Source organism: Plasmodium falciparum (genome assembly GCF_000002765.6).
Source record: "Plasmodium falciparum 3D7 genome assembly, chromosome: 10".
Lineage (NCBI taxonomy): Eukaryota > Apicomplexa > Aconoidasida > Haemosporida > Plasmodiidae > Plasmodium > Plasmodium falciparum.
The window spans coordinates 1,022,906-1,047,500 of NC_037281.1; the positions used below are offsets into that span (position 1 = coordinate 1,022,906).

At 19.3% G+C, this 24,595-nt stretch overlaps 7 protein-coding genes across 7 annotated transcripts in view; 3 read left to right on the plus strand and 4 right to left on the minus strand.

Moving 5' to 3' along the window:
• Window positions 1–299: 299 nt before the first annotated feature.
• On the minus strand, window positions 300–1,964 carry PF3D7_1024400 (conserved Plasmodium protein, unknown function; the record flags this gene model as incomplete). Its single annotated transcript, XM_001347485.1, has 2 exons — window positions 300–445; window positions 602–1,964. The coding sequence occupies 2 exons, from the start codon at window positions 1,962–1,964 to the stop codon at window positions 300–302; spliced, it is 1,509 nt and encodes a 502-aa protein (XP_001347521.1).
• Window positions 1,965–3,214: 1,250 nt separating this feature from the next.
• On the plus strand, window positions 3,215–4,009 carry PF3D7_1024500 (conserved Plasmodium protein, unknown function; the record flags this gene model as incomplete). Its single annotated transcript, XM_001347486.1, has 1 exon — window positions 3,215–4,009. One exon carries the CDS (start codon window positions 3,215–3,217, stop codon window positions 4,007–4,009), a length of 795 nt encoding a protein of 264 aa, XP_001347522.1.
• A 213-nt stretch (window positions 4,010–4,222) lies between these two features.
• PF3D7_1024600 (RAP protein, putative) lies at window positions 4,223–6,462 on the minus strand (the record flags this gene model as incomplete). Its single annotated transcript, XM_001347488.2, has 6 exons — window positions 4,223–4,270; window positions 4,435–4,479; window positions 4,582–4,686; window positions 4,778–4,990; window positions 5,255–5,518; window positions 5,836–6,462. The coding sequence occupies 6 exons, from the start codon at window positions 6,460–6,462 to the stop codon at window positions 4,223–4,225; spliced, it is 1,302 nt and encodes a 433-aa protein (XP_001347524.2).
• Window positions 6,463–7,138: 676 nt separating this feature from the next.
• On the plus strand, window positions 7,139–8,629 carry PF3D7_1024700 (conserved protein, unknown function; the record flags this gene model as incomplete). The annotated part of the gene is made up of 1 exon (XM_001347489.1): window positions 7,139–8,629. One exon carries the CDS (start codon window positions 7,139–7,141, stop codon window positions 8,627–8,629), a length of 1,491 nt encoding a protein of 496 aa, XP_001347525.1.
• Window positions 8,630–11,779: 3,150 nt separating this feature from the next.
• PF3D7_1024800 (exported protein 3) lies at window positions 11,780–16,174 on the plus strand (the record flags this gene model as incomplete). Its single annotated transcript, XM_001347490.2, has 1 exon — window positions 11,780–16,174. One exon carries the CDS (start codon window positions 11,780–11,782, stop codon window positions 16,172–16,174), a length of 4,395 nt encoding a protein of 1,464 aa, XP_001347526.2.
• A 1,209-nt stretch (window positions 16,175–17,383) lies between these two features.
• On the minus strand, window positions 17,384–22,099 carry PF3D7_1024900 (conserved Plasmodium protein, unknown function; the record flags this gene model as incomplete). Its single annotated transcript, XM_001347491.1, has 1 exon — window positions 17,384–22,099. One exon carries the CDS (start codon window positions 22,097–22,099, stop codon window positions 17,384–17,386), a length of 4,716 nt encoding a protein of 1,571 aa, XP_001347527.1.
• A 603-nt stretch (window positions 22,100–22,702) lies between these two features.
• The window catches only part of PF3D7_1025000 (EF-hand calcium-binding domain-containing protein, putative), a gene marked incomplete at both ends in the record, with an annotated part of 4,153 nt that continues 2,260 nt past the window's right edge, over window positions 22,703–24,595 (minus strand). The window contains 3 exons of the mRNA XM_001347492.2: window positions 22,703–22,780; window positions 22,900–23,013; window positions 23,124–24,595. The exon at window positions 23,124–24,595 is cut by the window's right edge and continues 519 nt beyond it. Coding sequence (XP_001347528.2) covers window positions 22,703–22,780; window positions 22,900–23,013; window positions 23,124–24,595 — 1,664 coding nt within the window. The remainder of the gene's footprint in view (window positions 22,781–22,899; window positions 23,014–23,123) is intronic.

Genomic DNA, 24,595 nt, shown 5'->3' on the forward strand with positions numbered 1-24,595 from the left:
AAACAAAACAAAGAGAAATAAACACACACAAAATAAAGAAAAAAAAATATACATATATATATATATATATATATATATATATATATATATATATATTTCCTTTCATTTTGTCCTTTTTTTTTGTGTTGTATTTTTGTACATAAAATAAACTTAAAAGTATGTGAGCAAATAATAACTAGCTTACGAGAACTAGCCAATTGTATATTTTGTTTAAAAAAAAAAAAAAAAAAAAAAAAAATTAATTGTATTTAATTACTTAATTTTTAATATATTTATGTTGTTCCTCATTTTTAAAAACCTTACATTAATGTTAAAGCATTATCGATTTTTTCTTGTAAATCATTAAGGTTATTGTAAAACTTGTCAAGTACATATAAAGGTATATGTAACACTTGGGAAATATAAGCATTAGTACTGAACGTATTGTCCTCATTCCTTTGTTCATCTGCCAAAGGGACAAAAAATAAAATAAAAATAAATAAATAAATATATATATATATATATATATATATATATATATATATGTGTACATGTCCAATATGAATGTGTCTTAATATTTATAAATAATTTTCAATGCACTAAAAAAAGAATATATTGTAACCTTCCTTTATTTCATCCTTTAAAGATAAGGGATCAGGGGGAGATACAAAAGAACAGTAATTTGTGAAACACAAATGAACTGGATAAGATGGAAATAAAAACATATATTCTAAGATGTTATATATAGAGAAAATATTTTCAAACATATATTTTATTATATATTTTGCTTCTTCATAATTAAAAAATATTATGTCATTTTTGGTTTCTTTTTCTTCATTTATTTTAACTTCATTAGTACTATTTATTAAAATGTTTTCTTCCTTTGTATCTATAAGATTCATACTTGTGTTACTACTTTGTTTTCTTTTATCATTTTTTATAGTAGTTTTTTTGATTTTTATAATATCCTTATTATCATTTTTTATAATCGTATTATTATTCTTTACATTATTGTTATTATCCTTTTCTTGATTTTGAATAGTTATATGTTTTTCATTCTGGGTATTTATATTTACTTCAGAACTTGTATTATTTTGTGTATCTTTTATTTTTTTATTTTGTTCAGGTGAATTATTATACTGTATATTTTTCTTTAATAAAGTTATAAAATAATTTATAGTTTTTTTTTTTTTTTTTTCTTTTACACCTAAGTTTTCCATAATTTGATACAAGGTCATGATTACAATTGATATGAATAAATTCAGTTTGTAAATATTTAATTTTATTTTATTTCCATAAATTATAGTTTCTATAATAAGTTCAACTACCATTTTTTTTTTTTCTGACATAGGTGTATATGTTTCGTTTTTATATAAATGTTTATAAACTTCTTCAATAATCATTTCATATTCATCATTTGTATATTTAAGATTGGAAATTTTGTCAACATTTTTGTTTTCCGTTTTTTTTAAATTATTATTATCTTCTTCATTTTCTACATTTTTGTTTTCCACTTTTTTTAAATTATTATTATATTCTTCATTTTCTACATTTTTATTTTTGGAAATGTGTGGCCTGCAATCATTTATGTCTTTTGCATTGTTCTGTTTATTTTCTAAGGATATAGCTTCAAGTATTTTTTCTTCTCCTTTTTCAAATGACTCTGTAGGTTCTATATCTATGTTTGTTTGTTTTTCAAATATATTTTTATCTTCAGAAGTATTATTTTCATGTATATTTTTGTCATCTGCCTTATTGTTTGTTAATAGTTTATACTTTTCGTCTATTATTTTACCTGGTTCCTTTTTTAAAAATAAATAATCGCTAGAATTAAAAAAAAAAGATATATTCGATTTATTTTTAAAACTTATAAATTTATGAAAACGTCCTTTTATTCCTCCGATATTTTTAAACACGCTTAGGATTTCTTCTAAACTTTCTATTGATAAGAAAATTATTATATCTTCATGATATAATGTTTTCATCTTTTTATGTTCTAGAGCATTTTATTATTTAACATGTGGACACAAAAATTTAAGGGTTCTAAAAAGGGAAGTACATGGAAAAATATAAATTATTGAATATATAGACAGATAGGAATTTTTCTTATTATACGTATGGTAATGTATGCTTTATATTGAATATCATTACAAATAAAAAAAAAAAAATATATACATATATGTATTTATTTATTTATTTATTTATTTATTTATTTTCTTATATATCACTGAGATTTTTAAATTTTTATTTATGCGCTACAATAAATACATATACATTTTTTCCTTTTCCTTTTCTTTTTCAAAAAAAAAAAAAAAAAAAAAAAAAATGGAGAAAATTATATTCATGTTTAAGGTAAAAATGGTAAGTGCATTAATGATAAAAAATGAAAAAGATAAAATGCTTATAATTTTATACACATTTAAGAATATATTAAAATCCTGACAAAATTAAATAATATAACATTTTTAAATAAAATACATATATGACTAAAAAGAAAAAGGAAAATAAGGACAATCCATTTTAATATAACCATTTTGAATTTATACTTATATATACATATACACACACACACATATATATATATATATATATGTATGTATATAAAATATACATATATTCCATATTTTTTATGGAAAATAATATAACAATATATATAGATCCCTTGTTTAAAATGAAGACGATACTGTGAACAAAGAAGTAAAAAATAATGTTTTATTTTTCAAGATATTATTTTATAATAAAGGGTATAAATATATATTTCTATAAATTTGAATAAATGTATTAGTTCTTTGATAAAAAATTATAATATGATGACCTACCAGATGAAACTATATAATGGGCACAAAAGTATCCTTATTTATTATATCTATTGATAAGAACATATTTGTTATAATTATTAAAATAATATTATATACATATATACATATTATATATATATATATATATATATATATATATATTTATTTATTTGTGTGTGTTTTTTATTTATTTGTTTTGTTTTATTTAATTTTTTTTTTTCTTTTATTATATTATTTTTTGTTGAAAATTGCCTGAACTGTTCAGGTAAAAAAATGAAAGTAAAAAAAAGTAAAAAATAATCACATGCATTTAAATATACATATATTTTCTTATTTTAAAAGGGACATATATATTTTTTTTTAGTTTTGTAATATATATATATATATATATATATATATATATACATATATATATATTATGTAAAAAGAAGAGAAAAATGAAAATAGGAAATAACAAAATTTGTACTTGGAATATTTGTAAGAGAAGAATATCTTTTTTTGGAGTTCTTCCTTTTGAACTTGAAAAAAAGGGAAACATAAGAAAAATAGAAAGGAGGACATTTTCTGGATGGAATGAGAGGAAATTTTTGTTTTTTTCTTTAAGCAGTGACATAAATAAATGTGTTAATATGAGCGAAATGATAATAAGAAGGGGGAATATCACTACAACTAAAAAAAATAGTGGTAAGAATAAAAGCGAGAAAAATGAAAGTGATGTAGATAATAATAGTACTAGTAATAATAATAATAATAATAATAACTTGAAAGGAAGCAGTAAGATAGTTGTGTATATAAAAAGTAACAAATTATATTTAACATACAACGGTTTTCTTTTATTTTTTTTTTCCATATTTGCTTATTGTATAACTAAATTGTTAATCATGTTTTTTGAAGAACCTCCTGCTGTGAAACTAGTAAAAGAAAGCGTTTTAAAAGATAAAAAACTAATAGAAGAATATGAAGAAGTTCTTTTTTCAAGGTTCTGGTCAGGATTCTTAAATGATAACGATGCTCGCATTATCATAAATATTAAAAGTAAAAAACAAAATAAAAAAGGAAGAATTGTAAGTAATTTAATAAAAAAAAATGATCAATGGATTATTAAAACCTTAACATATTATAATACAAAAAAAACGGATAACTTAAAAACTGACGATTTGAAGAATCTACAAAAAAATCAACAAATCAGCTTATGTCCAATAAATACTGATTCGTTTAGCAAAAAGAAATGAAATATTACGGAATAAAGAGCTTTTAAATAATTTTATTTTTTCAATTTTTTTTAAATAAACCACAAAAAAAATACAAAAATTTTAAAATATAAAAATTAAAATATAAATAAATAAATAAATATATATATATATATATATATATATATATATATTATAATTTTGTCAATTTTTTAAAATATATAATAATTTTTTTTTTTTTTCTTTTTTTTTTTTTTACATTATTTTTTCAAGTACATTTGTTTCTAAATATTTTATTTTGTCCTAAAAAATAAATATATGTATATATATATATATATATATATATATATATATATATAATAAATATATTTAAATGTGCATATTTGCATATATATTCATACACATATAAACATAAATTCATTTTCTTAACATGTCTTTTTTATTTTTTTATTTTTTTTTTTATTAACCTCTTTTGATTTATTTTTCCAATCCATGTATTCAATAGTAAGGACCTATATAAGAAATAAAACGCACACATATAAAATCATATGTGTAATATTAAAAATATGTTACAATAATATTTCGTTATTAATTTATTTTATTATAAGATTTACCTTCCACTTGAGTTTATTCAAAATATAATATTTCAAGGTAGTCTTTGCATTTATTTTCCCATTGAAGTTATAGTAATGTGTAAATCCATTAACTTCGATACAAATCTACAAAAATAAAAATAAAAATAATAAATAAATAAATAATATAAATATAAATATATATAATAATGTATATATTATTATATATACTTTTTACCTTTTTCTTTTTTAAAGCAAAGTCTAAGACATAGGGTCCAATTAAAAATTCTTTTTCTACATTCAATCCAATTTCCTTAAATAGCTTGGCTATCTGTTGTTGAATTTTGGATGTAGTTACTGTATCTTTAATATTTTTTTTTTCAATAATTTTTCTTGCTTCTTCATATTTTTCTTCCTTCATATCTTTCAAATAATATAAGGATATATGTAACTAAAAGTAAAATATAAATACACAAAAAAAAAAAAAAAAAAATAAATAAATAAAATAAAAACAAATAAATTGAAATGAAATGGAATGGAATGAAATAATATGGATATTAATTTTTTTTTTTTTTTTTTTTTTTTTTTTTTTCATATTTTAATGAACATATTTATGTAACATTAAATATTAAAAGACATATATTTATTTATACATAAATTATCACATATGATATTATTCATTTGTGAATTTTTTTTTTTATTAATTTTAGCTTGCCTGTTTTAATTCTTCATTTTTTAACTTATTAATATTATTTAATAATATATACATAATATCATTCAGCATAATGTTTAATATGTCATCCTTATGTAAAGTATTAACAAGTCTTAACAAAATGGAGTATAAAATATTACACAAATATTTGACTTCAAAATGTTCATATTTTTTATATACATGTTTTTTCATTACATCGAGATAAAATTGATAATTCAAATTTAACGTTGAGATGCTTAGCAGAATGGTGGTTAACACACCTTTATCCTTCAAAAAAAAAAAAAATATATATATATATATAATAAGGGATATATATATATATATAAAGAATAATACTAAAAAGGCATATTGCATATATTTCTTAATATGTTTGAAAAAGGAAACAGTGTTATCTTTATGTATATATAAAATTTGAAATTCATTTTTGAAATTACAACAAAAAAAATATTTACTCACACCAATAAATAAATAAATGAATAAATAAATAAATAAATAAATAAATAAATATATATATATATATATATATATATATATATTACATATGTACGTCTATTTTTGTACTCGTTTCATAATTGAGCTTTTACCTGATCAATGTATGGTAAAAAGTATTGAGAAATTGTTTTAGATATGTTGTCCACCGTCTCAATATGATTATAATTATATTTATTAAATATATATAGTATCATAGATAAATCAAATAAAGAGAATTGATCAGTTTCTTTTTTTATATAATACTGAGTAAAAAAAGTCAACACATTAATATCTAAAGATGATAATTTATGAAGATCAATTAATATTTGCGTTAACATACGAGAATCAATTTTTGGTTTTTTATTCATAATAATTTTAATAAAATTATTATATAAAGAATATTTTGTAAATTTTAATTTACAAAATATATGTATAATGGTATATATTTCTTCAATAGTATATTCATTTATATACTTTTTTAATAAATTACTTATATTATTTAAAATGTTTTTTTCTTTTAAATCTACTATTTGAATATTCTTTATTACATACAGTAATTTCTCTTTATTCATAACCTCCTCTACATCAAAAATGGGAGCGGTATGTAGTGATATTTTCCGTTCACCCTCTTCATTCATATATCTCTTTATATTATAAGTACAACTATATCTTCTTTTACATTTTGTAAGGGGGTAAATAATATATCTCCTACTTACTATATTAGTAATTGTGAAACTCATATTTTCATTTTTATGTTATTACATAATTGTACATTTTGAGCAATTAAGAAAATAGAAATGGAACAGCACATCTATTAAAAATGATACAACATATATAAATATATTATATATTATATATATTTTATTTATTTATGAACGGTTCATAATTTTTTTAATTTTTTTGTTTATTTTTATTATTTATTTTTTTTTTTTTTTTATGAACGGTTCATAATTTTTATTATATTTTTTTTTTTTTTTTTTTTTTTTTTTTTTTTTTTTAGCTATATATGTGTATAAGATAAAGAAAGCTACCACATTTATTATGATCAGTTGATAAAAAATAAAAAATAAAAAATAATAGTAATATATATATATATATATATATATATATATATATATATATATATATATATATATATGTATGTATATATATATGTGTGTAAATTTTATTCTTTCCCCTTATGGAAAGAATAACAGTGAAACATGTATACACAAGAATTAACATTATTAAAGATTATAGTTATATATAATTGTATAATGATTATGTTCTTATTCTTAATGATACTGATTTGAGGATTTATAATAAAGCATATATATTATTTGGTTCGATTTGTTGTTCTTCTTCTTATTATTATTATTTTATTATTTTTCTTTTTCTTTCTTCTTATATTATATTATTTTATTTTATTCCATTTTTATGATAAGGAATATTTTAAGAGTCCAGAGTGTGAGGAATGATGGTTGGTTTGTTTTGAAGTGCAGAAGAATCCGAAGGGTACATAATAAATCAGGAGGTGATGAAAAAAGTGTTGTGGTTAATAAATTGTTAGAGAAGTATAAAACTTTAAGGCATGATGATAAAATGAAATTAATAAATAGTCATTTAGTAAATATAAAAGAGAAGGATGTAAATGATATAATATATACTTTTTGTAAGAAAAAAGAGGAAGAGAAAGAAGTTGAAGATGAATATATAAAAAGGAAAAGATTAAAATTATTGAAAGTGCGAAGACCTGCTTATTTACAACAAAAAAAAATAAAGAAAAGAGTTCATAACGATTTCACCATACCAAATGAATATGAAGAAAAAATGTGTATAGAAAAAGAAAAGGAATTAAAAGATATTGAAAAATATACATTAATTGAAGATATGTATAAATCATATATATATAGTATAGCATTTATTTTATTAAATAATCAATATAAAACGAAACATTGTATAACAAATAATTTTGTGCATGTAATGATTAATACTATAAGAAATGAGATTTTACAAAAAGTAAGACCAACCTTAATAAATGAATTTAGTATATATAAGAATCCATATATGTTATTAAAAAATGCAATGTTTAATTTTATATTACATCAATATGTGAAAAATCCTTATGAGGAATCTTTAATCGAAACTTATATAAACAAAAAGATATATATGAACATTTTAAAAATAAATAGCGCAAGGGTACCTGTGGAGGTATACGAACCATTAGTAGCGTTCAGAGGAGATGTTAATTATAATTATGATTTAGAGGAAAAATTTAATGATATGATAGATATTTCTCAAAATATAATAAATATTCTTACAAAGAAAAATATAGATGATAAACAAAAGGAAAATAATCAAAATGACAGTACATATGATCATACATATTCTAAAGATAACTACATGTCTAAAGAAGAGATGGATTCAATTATTAATGAGGTTTTAAAAATATTACCAGAGAATATTAAATATCACTATGAAAATTACCCTTTTGAGAATCTTAAATCATTCAAAAGTAAAAAACAAAAGAAATATATTGGAGGTATAAAAAATAACAAACCAATAAATATACATGAGGAGGAATTAAGTATGGTGCGTTATCCAAATTTACAAAGCGTAGCTCATTCATTACCAAAAGATGAAAAATATAGAGATAATGTAATACATGCTATTAAAGTTTTAGAAAGATCAAAACATTGGGATCATCAAAGTAAAATTAAAGCAATCAATACATTAATCCAGGTCTGGAATAGTATGAATTCTAGTGACTATTATGAAAACATGTTAGACAAATCTTTACCAGTATTATATACAAAAAATCTTCTCAGAAAAACAAAAACCAGAAAAGATACTTATAATAAAGGTTTAACCTATATACAATCCTTAACAACGCAAAAGCCCCTAGCCATGCGCCTTAAAAAAAATTAGTACACGTAAGGAAGAAAAATAAATAAATTAATAAATTAATAAATGATTATGTAAATGTGATAAATGGTAAGGACACGCGAAATATAATATGCAATATATATATGATATGTAATATATATGATATGCAATATATATATGATATGTAATATATATGATATGCAATATATATATGATATGTAATATACATGATATGCAAGATATATATGATATGTAATATACATGATATGCAAGATATATATTTTACTTAATTTTACTTAATAATGCCAAAGATATTTTCAAATATATATAATCAGCTAAACGCATCATAATTAATACATATACTATATTAAAATATAAATATAAATATATATATATATATATATATATATATAACATTTTTATATCTATTTTTTTTTTTTTTTTTTTTTATTTTTTTTTTTTTTTAAGTATAAAAAATTATATGTCTTTTGTTATTCCTTTTTCATATGCTCAAAAAAAAAAAATAAAATTATAAATAAAAAAAAAAAAAAAAAAAAACACAAAATTAAATACTATATATTAAAATTGCAAGCATATTGTAATTTTTCTTTTAATATATGCATATTTATATAATTTATAATTTTTTAAAAACCTTATTCTTTTTAAGATCTTAATTATAATAATATATAATATGTAAAAAAATATATGTTATTATATTATATATATATATAATATATACAATCTTTTATTATAATACAAAAAAAGCATCGTCTTAAACTATATAAAAAATATATAATATATATAAACATAATATATTTTTTTTTTTCTTTTTTTTTTCATGTTTAATGAAAATATAACTTGAAAAAAATTAAAATAATGTGATACATATATTTTGTTAATTAAACAATAGAAAGAAAAAAAAAAAAAAAAAAAAAAAAAAAAAAAAAAAAAAGTTCAAGAGCATCATTAAAAATATACATTAAATAAAAATACATACAATATTATTATATATATATATATATATATATGTTTTATAAAAAATGTTTAAAAAAAAAAAATTAAAAAATGTATAAATTATACATATATATGTTTTATATATACTATATATTACTACATACATAATATATATATATTAATATATTTTTTTTTTTTTTTTTAATCAAACCCTCAAATTCCGTGCATACATCAAAAGACTACATATTATATTCCTTTAATTTTATAAAAAAAAAAAAAAAAAAAGAAAGTAAAATAAAATAAATATATAAATCCTACGCATATAAATATATAAAAAACTATAATATCAATTTACATATATACATATATAATTATCTACATAATATTATAAAATATAATAATATATATATATTTATTATGTATGTTATGTATATATATATATTATATATATATATATATATATTATATGTATATAATAAAAAAACATCATATATAATATTTTATAAGGAGTATTCTTTTTATTTTTCTTTTAAAATTTATCTTTTTTTTTTTTTTTTCTTCTCTATGACTTCTAATAATAATTCTTGAAATAAATATTATTTTATATATATATATACATACATTTATATATATATATATATATATAATATATATATAATAATATTTATATTATTATTTATAAAAAAAAAAAAAAAAATACTCGCAAAATACCACGTGTATATATTTATAAACAAATATAAAAGTTGATAAGTACATTTAAAAAAAAAAAATATATAATATATATATAAATATATAATAATTAAACATATATAAAATATATATTATTTTACATTCCTTTTTTTTTTTTTTTATTATATAATATATTTATTATATTATTATTATTTTTATATAATATATATATAAAAAAAAAAAAAAAAAAAAAAAAAAAAACTTATATATTTTTTTTTATTGTAAATATTATATATATATAATTATATATTATATATTATATTATAATATATTTTATTATATATAAAAAAGATATGCTATTTTTATTTCCTTTTTTTTTTTTTTTTTTTTAATTCATTATATCTAAAAAAAAAAAAAAATTGGATGCTAGAGATTTCGGTTTTTTTTTTTCATTCTTATATATATATATATATATATGATAATTATATGTATATATTAAATCAAAATAAATATAAAGAAAAAATAATAAAGTAATATATATTATATATATATAAAATAGTTAATATGATATGTATACAGAAATAGATTTATATAATAATATATATATTGATAAGAATTTTTAAAATTATATAAAAAATATTATATTATATATAATATTATAAGTATTCAGAAAAATTAAATATAACTGTATATATGGTTTTAACCTTAGAGATATGATTAGCTGATACATATTATATATATATTATATATATATATATATATATATATATATATATATGTATGTATATACCTATATATGTATGTATTTTTTATACCGATAATTGAAGAACTTGTGATATATATATATATATATATAATTATATATATATATATATATATATTGTAAAAAAAAAAAAACAAAGGAAAATATAAAAATAAATAAATAAATAAATATATATATATATATATATAAATATATTTGATATTAATTGTAGTTTTATATTACGTGTATTTATCACATATATATATATATATATATATATATACTTCATTTTTATAAATGTAAAAATTTTTTATGTTTTTGAGTTTAATTAATATATTTTTCTTCTATATATGATTTGCCGATTATTTATTTATAATATATATATGTATTATTTATTATATCTTTATATTGATTGTATAATAAATATGAATAATATATAATATATATATATTATAGATATTTTTTTTTTTTTTTTTACAAATTCTTTAAGATGTGTATATATAATTAGATTTTTTTTTTACTCATACATATATATAATATAAATATAAATATATATATATATATATATATATATATATATATGTATATGTATTATTTTATTAGTATTTCCTATTTTTTTTTTTTTTTTTTTTTTTGATTTAATTTTTTCCATAGCCTCTTGGCTCATCTTATCACATTATATCATATTTTACTTTATTTTGTTTAATTTAATTTACTCTTTTTTTTTTTTTTTTATTTTTATTTTTATTTTTATTTCTTTTTTCTTTTTTTTTTTTTTTTTACTTTATGCTACCCTTTTTTTTTTGATTATAATATTATTTAATAAGATGCAAATCCCAACAAAATTTTTAGTTTTTTTTAATTTGGTTATATTATTTGTATTTTTAAATTTTGAGCGTGTAGAGTTAAAGTTAAACAATATAATATATGACAAGAATAATTTTAGTAACAATAATTATAATTATTATGTAAATAATAATAATGATGAAAATAACGAAGGAAAGAATTCTGCCGATAATATAGACATAATAAAGAAGGACGATGCTGTAGATAATAAAGAGAATGAGGAAAAAAATAGTTTGGATGTTTTTAATAAGGATGATGAAAATTCCCATCACGAAGATAACGCTCAACAAGATGAAAATCTCCATAACGAAGAAAAGGATGATGATGATGATGATAATAATAATATCGAAGAAGATCTAGATAACGAAGATAAGATGTATTTTGAGGAAAATCCAAAGAATGAAGAAGATGCACATGATGAGGATAACGCACAAGATATTGTTAAATCGGAAGAGGATTCTTATGATGATGATTCAAAACATTTTAGTGATAACACTAATGTGTACGAAACCAATACCAACATATTTGTAGAGAATAAACAAGATGATAATGAAGAAAAAGACCATGAATATTATTTAAAAGTTCAAGAAGGTGATAATATAACCGTTAATAAAAAAGAAGAAGCTACTGGTTTCGACGTAGACCAAGGTGTAAGCGCCTTGTTCTTTGACGCCAATTTAAAGAAAGACGTTGACGAAAAGATGAACAAGGAAATTGTTTTTGTCGATGAAGAAGAGGAGAATAAAAACATGAAGCAAGAAGACAAAGGAGATTTGTTAAGCACAAGTGATGGTAATGATAACGAAAATAATGACGATAACAATGACGATAACAATGACGAAAATAATGACGATAACAATGACGATAACAATGACGATAACAATGACGATAACAATGACGATAACAATGACGATAACAATGACGATAACAATGACGATAACAACGACGATGATGAAGACGAAGATGATGATGATGATGAAGATGATGATGAAGATGATGATGAAGAGTATCATGTGAATAAAGATAATAGAGAGAAGAAAAATAAGAACAGTGATAATATATCATTATTAGGAAAGAGGAAAATATCACAAGATTCTATAAAAGACGAATTATCCAGAAATAATGAAAATGATTATAAATATAATATAGAAGAAGATGGTAAAGAAAGAAATGAAGATGAGTATAGAGAACATCAACAAAATGGTCATATGATATCAAATATAAATAATACATGGAATAGTATATTTAATTTATTTAGAAAGAATAATTCTCGATTTATTAATAATGTAAATTATTTTAGAAAGGAGATACAAAATGAATTTTCTTTTAGAAATGGTTTATATTTTAGTCCAACTACTGTAGGTGAATATAATAAATTAGTAGATACGAAGAGATATGCATATATTAAATTACCAGAAAATACATTAATTTTTGTAATAACAGCGAATAAGTTTTTTTTTCAAGATCTCATATATTCTAATAATAAATATTTATCAGTAAAAAGAAAGTTTACATTTGCCATGAATTACTTAATTCGTAATTTAAAAAAGAAAATTTTCTTTAGAAATTATCAGTATCAATATTTATTTAAAGATGATTCCTTTGCTTATGATTCTACAAGAAGATTATTAGATATGGATTTATTAGGAGAAATATCTAGAGTAACTCAGACTATACATCTAGGTGATTTCGAAAAAAGAAAAGTTAGCATGCATAAATTATATGGTGGCTGGTTTCATTTCTTAGGTATTATGGTTATTAACGGATATAATTGTAATATATATGAAAAAAATACGAATGCTGAAAAAGTACAAGTTATTCCAAAACATATGATACATGAATTTAAAGAATTAGTAAATAAAAAACATGATGATTATCATAGTGGATATGTAGTAGGTCTATGGAGAGATTTCCCAAGAAATACCTTTTTGCCATGGAGATTTTCTGTTGAATTGTTTTTATGGGATCTATTAAATGTCTTACCACATGAATTACCACACCCTGCCAAATTAATAATGACATATAATAAAAATATGAATGCATTATATTCAAATGGAAAACAAGAAGATACTGACATGAAGGTTGTTCAAGCGTCTGATGGTATGATTACTAATAACAACATGATGATACACAATAATAACAATAGTGATTTTCTTCATGTACAAACGAAAAAGATAAAAGATAATAATTATTATAATATGTTATTAAATGTATGGCCTGAACAAGTTAAAAACATTGTTAGAAAACATCCAGGTTTTGATGTTGCTCTCGTATCTGAAGAAGATTATTTGAATAACATAAATAATGAAGATGATTATTATGTTGATAATGAACAAAACAATGATATTTTTAATTATGATGATAAAAATAATAATGGACATGGATATATCTTCTTAATCTTGTTAAACAAAAACTTTTTTGTTGATGAGTTTATGAAAAGTTCAAATTATGAACAAGCCAAAAAAAATTACTTCTGTGATAAAATAAAAGAAATAATGGAAGATTTGGAAAAATTATTGGATGATTTGAAGCATAAATATTGTCCTGTTGACGACAACAACAATGATAATAATAATAATCATGATGATAACCATGATGATGATAACCATGATGATGATAACCATGATGATGATGACCATGATGATAATTTGCCAACTGAACGTCCGGTTGCTACCTTTTACAATTATCTTACGGATAAATCGAATTATAAAAAAATAAATCCTCATGTTCTTGGAGAGATTGCTGGAATTACGAAACATCTAAGATGTGAAGATTTTCCTAATATTTCAGATAGATGTGTTAATAATATTTCTATACATCATAAATATGGAGGTTGGTTTGAATTTGGTGGCGCCATCCATCTAAAGAACATGAATTATGTTGAACCTACATATGAACAACATGATGATATTATGAAAGAAACATTCGAAGAAGTTATATTAGCTCAAGCAAATTGTAAATGTCAAAGTATTGGATTGTGGAGAGATATACCTGAAAAAGATATGTCTGAATATAGATATCCTTTGAATGTTTTCGTTTTAGAAAATCCAAAATATAATTTATTGAACTTACAAGATATACATCCATATCTTGTTGTTGATATATTAAATAAAGGATTGCATGCAATGAAAGCATATGCTAGCGGTAAAATGTATAATATTGTAACACCGAAGGACATATCAAATAATAATGATGAAGAAGATAATATGTCGAATGAAAATAATACTACCTATGCTTACCTAAATGATTACCATAGTGATAGTACCCATGTTCCCGATGAAGATAATGAAGCACAAGATGAAGAAGATGAAAAACAAGAAATAGAAGACGATGAAGAAGAAAAAGAAGACGATGAGGAAGAAAAAGAAGAAGAGACAACTTCACAACCAAAAGATGTTGATGATAATGGACCAAATGATCCATTTTACGATGGAACATTCAACGTTTTAAATAAAGAAAATGTACAAACAACTTCACAACCAAAAGATGTTGATGATAATGGACCAAATGATCCATTTTACGATGGAACATTCAACGTTTTAAATAAAGAAAATGTACAAACAACTTCACAACCAAAAGATGTTGATGATAATGGACCAAATGATCCATTTTACGATGGAACATTCAACGTTTTAAATAAAGAAAATGTACAAACAACTTCACAACCAAAAGATGTTGATGATAATGGACCAAACGATCCATTTTACGATGGAACATTCAACGTTTTAAATAAAGAAAATGTACAAACAACTTCACAACCAAAAGATGTTGATGATAATGGACCAAACGATCCATTTTATGACGGAACATTCAACGTTTTAAATAAAGAAAATGTACAAACAACTTCACAACCAAAAGATGTTGATGATAATGGACCAAACGATCCATTTTATGACGGAACATTCAACGTTTTAAATAATGATATTAAAGAGAATGAGCAAGATGCAGATATTATAGCTCAAGGTTCAAGTGGTCAAACACAAGAATATATAAAAGACGTAGAAAATAATGTAGAACGAAATAATGAAAACAATATTAAAAAAAAGAATATTGATAATAATGATAATAATGATAATAATGACGACGACGATGATGATGATGATGATGATGATAGTACAAATAAAAATGGAAATTTATTAAAAGGTACAATATCGGATAATCAAGTAACAAGCAATTTTAGGGAGAAATTATTTATATTTATAATACTTTGTTTAATATCTGTATGCCTTGCTTTATTAGTAAGTATTGCTATAAAGGTATATGCATCTGTTATGAAAAAAAAAATAGGTGATAAGCATGATGTTGTTTTATCCTTTAAGGATAGAGAAGAAATTCCTGTTGTTTCCGGAATACCAGCTCCATGGTTAAGTTCTTAATTCAAAAAAATAAAATAAACATAAATAAACATAAATAAACAAAAATAAAATAAACAATATAAAACACTGAAGAGACACATACAAATATATATGTAATATTATATATATTTATATTGTGTGCTTATAAATTAATAGCTATTTTTTCCATTTAATAAAAAATATTAAAATAAAAAAATAAAAATATATATATATATAATATAATATAATATAACTCTGTACAATTTTGATCATCTGTATTATATACATATCGAATTTAGTAATATGAAATATTATATTTATGTTTTTATAATTTATATAATTTTTTTTTTATATCCTTAATATTTCATTATTTTAGTAGTTTATACCTTGATTTAAAAAAAAAAAAAAAAAAAAAAAAAAAAAAAATTTAACACTATAATATTATACCCTGATATTTTTGAGTAATAATTATTTTATTTTATTTTTATTTTTATTTTTATTTTATTTTATTTTATTTATTTTTTTTTTTTTTTTATAATTCATACAAAAAAAAAAAAATTCGAATCTTTCATAATGCATAATATTTATATATATATATCATAATAAATACATTTTATATAATTATTTTGCAAAAAAAAAAAAAAATGTGTATACAGTATAAATATAAATATATATTATATATATAATTATATTTTATTAGATTAAAAAAACGAATAATGAAAATCAAACGAAATAGAAATTCATACATAAAATGTTTATTATTATTATATATATATATATATGTATGTATGTTTTTTTTTTTTCTTTTTTTTTTTTTTGCCTCCAGTATTATAGTTTACCATTATTCTTGTACAAAAGTAATATAATTCATATTAAATATTTTTTTTTTTTTTTTTTTTTTTTTTTCATACTATTATGTGATATTATTATTATACAATATATATGAGTAATAATTTTCATGTAATTGTGTTTTAAGGAAAGAAAAAAAAAAAAAAGAAAAAAATTATATATATGTATATATTACATATATATATTACAAACACGAATACAAACAAACTTTAATAGAAAATGAACCAATTAAAAATATAAATGAACATATAAATGTAGAATATATTATAATGTAAAAATGAATTTTTTTTTTTTTTTTTTTTTAAATAATTAAAAGGAAAATGAAACATTAATACATTTAAATAAAATATATATATATATATATAATATATATATATATATATTTTTTTATGTATTATAATTTTATTGTTTCCATTTATCCTTGGATATATAAGATATGGTGTAATCATTATTTATTACATACCATTCTCTTATATATTCGTATGTTTTTAAAAAAGTATTTGGATGATTATTATGAACAAAATAGTTTTTTTCTTTATGGACATGATTATCTTGTTGAATATATTTATGGTGTTCATTATGTTGATTATATTTATCACAATATTGTAAAAATGTATCTTTCAGTGTATCATTTATATTCTCATTATTTACAAAATAATTATGAAAAAAGGATGTTATATGAACATTTTTTAAATACATATTATCCATGTTATCAATAACAAAAATGGCTTTTTTTTTTTTTTTTTTTTTATTATTATTTTCAATACACAATTGATCATGTGTATTAATACATTGTTTTTCTTTTTCATCATGTTTTATTTTTGTTTTTTGTAATGTTCCATTTATATTTTGATTATGATCATGTGGAATGATTACTATGTCCAGGTTATATGGATAGAGTTGATAATTTATGATATGATTAATTTTTTTACTTTTTAAAATATTTGAAAAAAACGAAATAAATTCTTGTACATGTCTTTTTTCAATATCCTTTACATTTTCTCTTATTTCATAATTCTTTTGTACATGAGTACAGAATTTATGTAATTCATCAGGTAATCTTTTATTCATCTTTATATATAATTTTTGTAATATACATGATATCATATGTAATAATTGCGAATCACATTTTTTGTCTTCTCCTTGTTCTACTAACAATTTTGTACTTCCTCTCATTTTATTACAAAACATTATTAATATATTTTCTATAACTTGGAAAATTTCGATTTCTATTATATTACTTTGATTATTTAAAATTATTGTTTCTATAAATAAAATACTTAAAACGGAAAATGTACAATGGGGTATATAAAAATCACACATCTTACTTATATTATTTTTGGTTATTTCATATATATCATAATAAAATTTTTGAACTAGCCAATTCGTTTTTTCTCTTTTTTTTTTTTTTTTTTTTAATAATGGGAAAAATGTTATGAACTGTTCAGAAAAAAATTGAAAAAGAATAACCATATGATTATAATGAAATAACTTTTTATTTGTAGAATTAATATATTGTAGAGAAAAATATAAAGCATCAATATTGTTAATTTTTAAATTTATAAAACCTTTTAAAAAATAAATAAATGTATCAATATTCATAAAGGTATTGAAGGGTTTATTATAAGAATGGGGAGATATATTCATAAATTTGTTTCTTTTGTTTTTTTCTTCATCATAATATTCATCATAATATTCATCATAATAATCATCATAATATTCATCATAATATTCATCACAATAATCATCATAATATTCATCATAATATTCATCTTTATCGTCATCTTTATCGTCATCTTTATAATCATCTTTATCGTCATCTTTATAATCATCTTTATAATCATCTTTATCGTCATCTTTATCATCATCTTTATAATCATCTTTATAATCATCTTTATCATCATCTTTATCATCATCTTCTTTATTTCCATTTGCATACATTTTGACATGACTGGTGCAGGTCGTTTCATCTTCAGGGTTACAAATATTATCTTTCAAAATCATAACATTAAATTGGTTAGAAGATTTTATTGTTTTTACATATTTATCATTTGAATATATTGGAGATGATTTATCATATATAATTTGTTGAGATATTTCATTTGAATTTAGTTGTATGATATTATTTTGATGACATTGTTCAATTTTGTTAATGACGTTTTTATTTATTATACAATTTTTTTTGTTTTCCATATGATTATTATCATAATTCTGGGCACGTGTCTTGGTACCTTTTTTTAAAATTAAAAAGAGAACATATTCGATATAAAAGATGAAGAGATTTGATTGTACATAAATATTGTTATTTATGTACATATTATTTTTGTTCTGTAAAAAATGTTTGTAATGATATAAAATATGGAATAATGTAACTAAATCTTGTTTATTCGATATTTCAAAAATTTGATTGAAGGTATTTTTATGTTGTAGGAAAAAAAACAAAAATGATTCATCTTTATAATTAAGAGCACATAAATGTTTAAGCATGTGTATAACATAACATATGTCCACATTATCTATATTTTTTTTAAAATAATTTATAATTTGGTGAAATATAATAAAATTGATTTTATTATTTTTATATGTTGTTGATGTATATGACATGTATAAATTATTATATGGATTAATGATAGTTGATATGTACAAATTATTCCCATCATCATTATAATGATTATTATTATTATTATTATTATTATTATTATTTTTGGATAATCCATATGATAATGAAGAATTTGTTATTATACTATACCATTTCAATAAATTTATTAGGAAGATTGGATGAATACATTTTTTAATATTATTTTTCATATATAAAAATAAATCCCTAAATATTTTATCTTTATATAAAGGGAATATAAAACATGCAATCGTTGTTTCGATAATAAATTCTATAGGCCATTGGAAATTTAATATATATGGTATCCTTCGTATTAATCGTCTAATAGTTTTCATATTTTCTAGTTGTAAATATTTTTTATTCAACACAAATAATATTAATATTTTTGCTTGATAGCCATATTTCATAATATTAACAAATTTATTTATTTCATTAATAAATCTTTTTATCATATTTTTATTATGTATCTCAAAAACAGTATAAAAATCAAATATATCTATAATATTATAATATTTATATTCATGTAAACATTTATGTAGCTCATTGTTTAAAACATTTAACAAGGTACTACCTTTGATCATTTTTTTAAAATCATCTATGTTGATAGATATATCCTCTACAATGTTCTTAACGCTTTGTTGATTTGTATTATATTTATTTTTTTCTTGATTCTTATCATATGAATTATTTAAATTATATATATTATTATTATTATTATTATTATTATTATTGTGGTAGATGTCACTATAATATGATTCTTCTTTATAACTATCCAAGAATATAATACTTTTACAAATATAACGTTTCAATAACCTGTTTGTATATAAATCATTGTCGATATTAAATTTCTGAAGAGATAATGAAAAAAGAATTTTACTTAGATATTTTAGAATGTATGTTATTTCATGTTCATTATAACTAAAAAAGGTTGAAGAAAAAGACATATCTACATATTCAAAAAAATATTTATTAAAATATAAATATTTATCATTTATATGTAGAATGTTCATAACTTGTTTGACATCTAAAATGTTTTTTTCTAAAATAAGACATAAGATGTTGTTATAAATATTATGTAAGTATGTATAGTCCCATCTATTATTATTATTATTATTTTTGACTATTTTATTATTTTTGACTATTTTATTATTTTTGATTATTTTATTATTTTTGTATTTTTTCGCACTTAAATTATGAAGTCCTATATAATGAATATATTCTAGTATATATATAATATTGTAATAATTAAAAAATACATTGGCGTTTTGATCCTTCGAACTAATGTTTTTATCATATTCATTAGAATCAATAGGATGATGATTATCATTACACACATTATTATTAACATAATTTATGTTGTTTGTATTATTATGATGATTATCATTACACACATTATTATTAACATAATTTATGTTGTTTGTATAATTATTATCATTACAAACATTATTATTAACATAATTTATGTTGTTTGTATTATTATTATCATTACAAACATTATTATTAACATAATTTATGTTGTTTGTATAATTATTATCATTACAAACATTATTATTAACATAATTTATGTTGTTTGTATTATTATTATCATTACAAACATTATTATTAATATAATTTATGTTGTTTGTATTATTATTATCATTACAAACATTATTATTAATATAATTTATGTTGTTTGTATTATTATTATCATTACAAACATTATTATTAATATAATTTATGTTGTTTGTATTATTATTATCATTACAAACATTATTATTAATATAATTTATGTTTGTTTTATTATGATTTTCTTTTACCTTAGATTCGTTCTTTAAATATTCGATCGTATGATTGATCCTCGTCAAAAACTCTTTCTCCATTACATAACTACGACATTTCTTTTTATTCATAAAGATACATAATTTTAAGAAATTTTTATTTTTCATATATTTTAATAAATCATATATATCCTTTTCATTATTCAACAATAAAAAGTATATTTTCTTAAAATATATGAAAGATAAAGGCACGTCATTTAAGATTGATATAATATATATTTTTTTCTTTTTTTCAATTTCTTCATTTCTTAGATTATTATTTGAGATAACCTTTTCATCTTTACAATTTAAGTAGTTCTGACTTTTTTGTGTGTAATGTATATCTTTGTTATTATCATCAGAAATAAGTTCATCTTTCTCTTTATCGTCTACCACATTATTAGTATGATTCTCTATATTAATATTACTTTGTAATAATAATGATTTGTCATAACATATTTGCGAATTTATAGATGTATTTATTAAAAACGAATGATCTATATCTTCATCTTTTTTATTTTTATTTAAATGTGATATTTGTATTTTAAATCTTTTTAGTAACTTGGCTTTTTTATATTTACATCTACTATTCCTTTCATATAAAGGGATGGTGTGTTCATGTTTACGTTCAGAATGAATTTTTTTAAAAAAATTAAGAATAAATGTATTCCTTCTATAAAAAAGGAGCCTGTCATTTATCCTCATGGATATAAAGTAAAACAAGGTAAGGTTTTTCTTTTTCTTTTTCTTTTTCTTTTTCTTTTTTTCTTTTTTTTTTTTTTTTTAATTATTAAACATTCTGTAAAATTCACATGATAAAAGTGTAAAAGAAATTGTATTTAGAAATTATATTTAGAAATTATATTTAAAAATTGTATTTAAAAATTATATTTAAAAATTATATTTAAAAATTATATTAAGCCGGTTGAATTTTAATCCTTTTCACTGGCATATTTTTATATATAATTAATTAAAAAAAAATATATATATATATATATATATATATAAAATATCCATATGTTTTATTATATTTTTTAAAAGTTTTATCTATTTAAATATTTTTAGATAATCATTTCAATATTTATTTTTTGTGTTCACACATTAGTATCATATATATATATATATATATTATATTATATATATGGTAATTACCAAAAAAAAAAAAAAAAAAAAATTTGTTAAAAAATAAAACAAACAAAGGAATATAAAATAATATATAGGGAAAAAATAATAAATATAAATAAATATAAATGATTAACATATATATATTATATATATTATATATATTAATAGTTTTTATTTTTCTATTCAGCTACTATTATCAACACTCTTCAAACTATTATCCTTTGATATATAATTCTCAAGGTGTTTCATATCATTTTCAATCTATAAAAAGGAAAGCAAATACAAACATATAAATATATATATATATATATATATATTATTTATTTATTTATTTTTATTTTTATTTTTATTTTTATTTTTTTTTTTTTTTTTTTTTTTACCTCATCTTTTACTGATTCAAGATCGTCAAGGCTTGAAAAAATATCTACGCTATCACCATTTTTGATATGCTGAAAAAGTTCAAAGTTTTTTTTGGAATGCTTTATATCATCATTCTAAAAATAAAAAATATACATAAAAATAAAAATATATACAAACATATATATAATATATATATTTATTTATTTAGATGCTTTTATTATTTTGTTTTCCTTTTTTCTATTACGTGATTATTTGGTATGCCCTTTTTATCGGTGTAATATTTTTTATGCTGATTCGAGGGTGCGTTACACAAAACATAATTGTCGATAGGCAAATTATTTAGTAAGATATCATTGTTTTGTAAAACTTTTTTATCATTATTTTGCACAATTTTGTTCTCATTATTTTGTAAAATGTTTCTATCATTATTTTGTAAAAATTTTTTATCCGTGTTTTGCATGTCTAGTAATAAAGATTGATTTGATAATGAGTTGAAAAGAAGAATATGTTGGTTTTTTAATTTTTGTATATTTAGGCGTTTGTTTGTAATATTATTTAAATAATTTTGTTGATGTAGAATATTTTTGATTAACATTTGATGATCCGAATTGGTTACATCATATCTATTTTTTAAATTATCTTGTAATTTGAGAGCTCTTTGTTTTTGTTTTTTTAAATAATCTATCATATTTTTCAAAATGATAAGATTTTTTTCATCTTTTTTTAAATCATGTTTTTCTTTATCTATCATTTTTTTTAATTGTTTCCTTTTATTATCTGTACATTTTATTTCATTTTCTTTTTTATTATAATTTTTATTTAAACTTATGTTTTCGATATTTATTTTATTTATGTCATCTATAATTTCTTTTATTTCATTTTTAATAGCTTTAATATTTTCTTTTTTATATTTTATATCTTTATATAGACACAAATTTAGAAATTCTAAATTACGTCTTTCTTCTTTTAAACATTGATATTTTTTTAATTCGACTTCATAAACATATGCAAGACAATTTACTTGTTTCTTTTTTTTTTCTATATCTATTTTTTTTTTATTTATTTCTTCTTCAAGTTTTCTATTTATCTCTTCAATTTTATATACATCCTTACTTTCAATATGATAATTTTTTAAATCTGTATAATTAAAATCTATAAGTCTTGTAAAATATTTTTCTTCTTCAGAATATTTCTTTTTTTTATTTTTCTCTCCATCCTTTTCTTTCTTTTTTAATTTTTCTTTTTTCTCTTTCTTATCGTTCAAATGGAAATCTTTATCCACCATACCATTATCATTATTATTATCATATGTATTATTATTATTATTATTATCATATGTATTATTATTATTATTATTATCATATGTATTATTATTATTATTATTATCATATGTATTATTATTATTATTATTATCATATGTATTATTATTATCATCATCACCCTTACCGTGCATCTTCTTTTTATTTTTATCTCCCTTTTCTTTCTTTTTCTTTTCTTTAAAAATGGAATACTTACTATTTCTTTTTTTTTCCCCTTCAAAATATGGTGACGCTTCACACTCATCATAATTACTATCTTCACTCTGTTCATCATCCTTATCTTTATCTTTATCTTTATCCTTATCCTTATCCTTATCTTTACCTTTATCTTTATATTTGTCTTTATATTTATCTTTATCCTTATATTTATGATTTAGTTCAATGTTTGTATAACTTT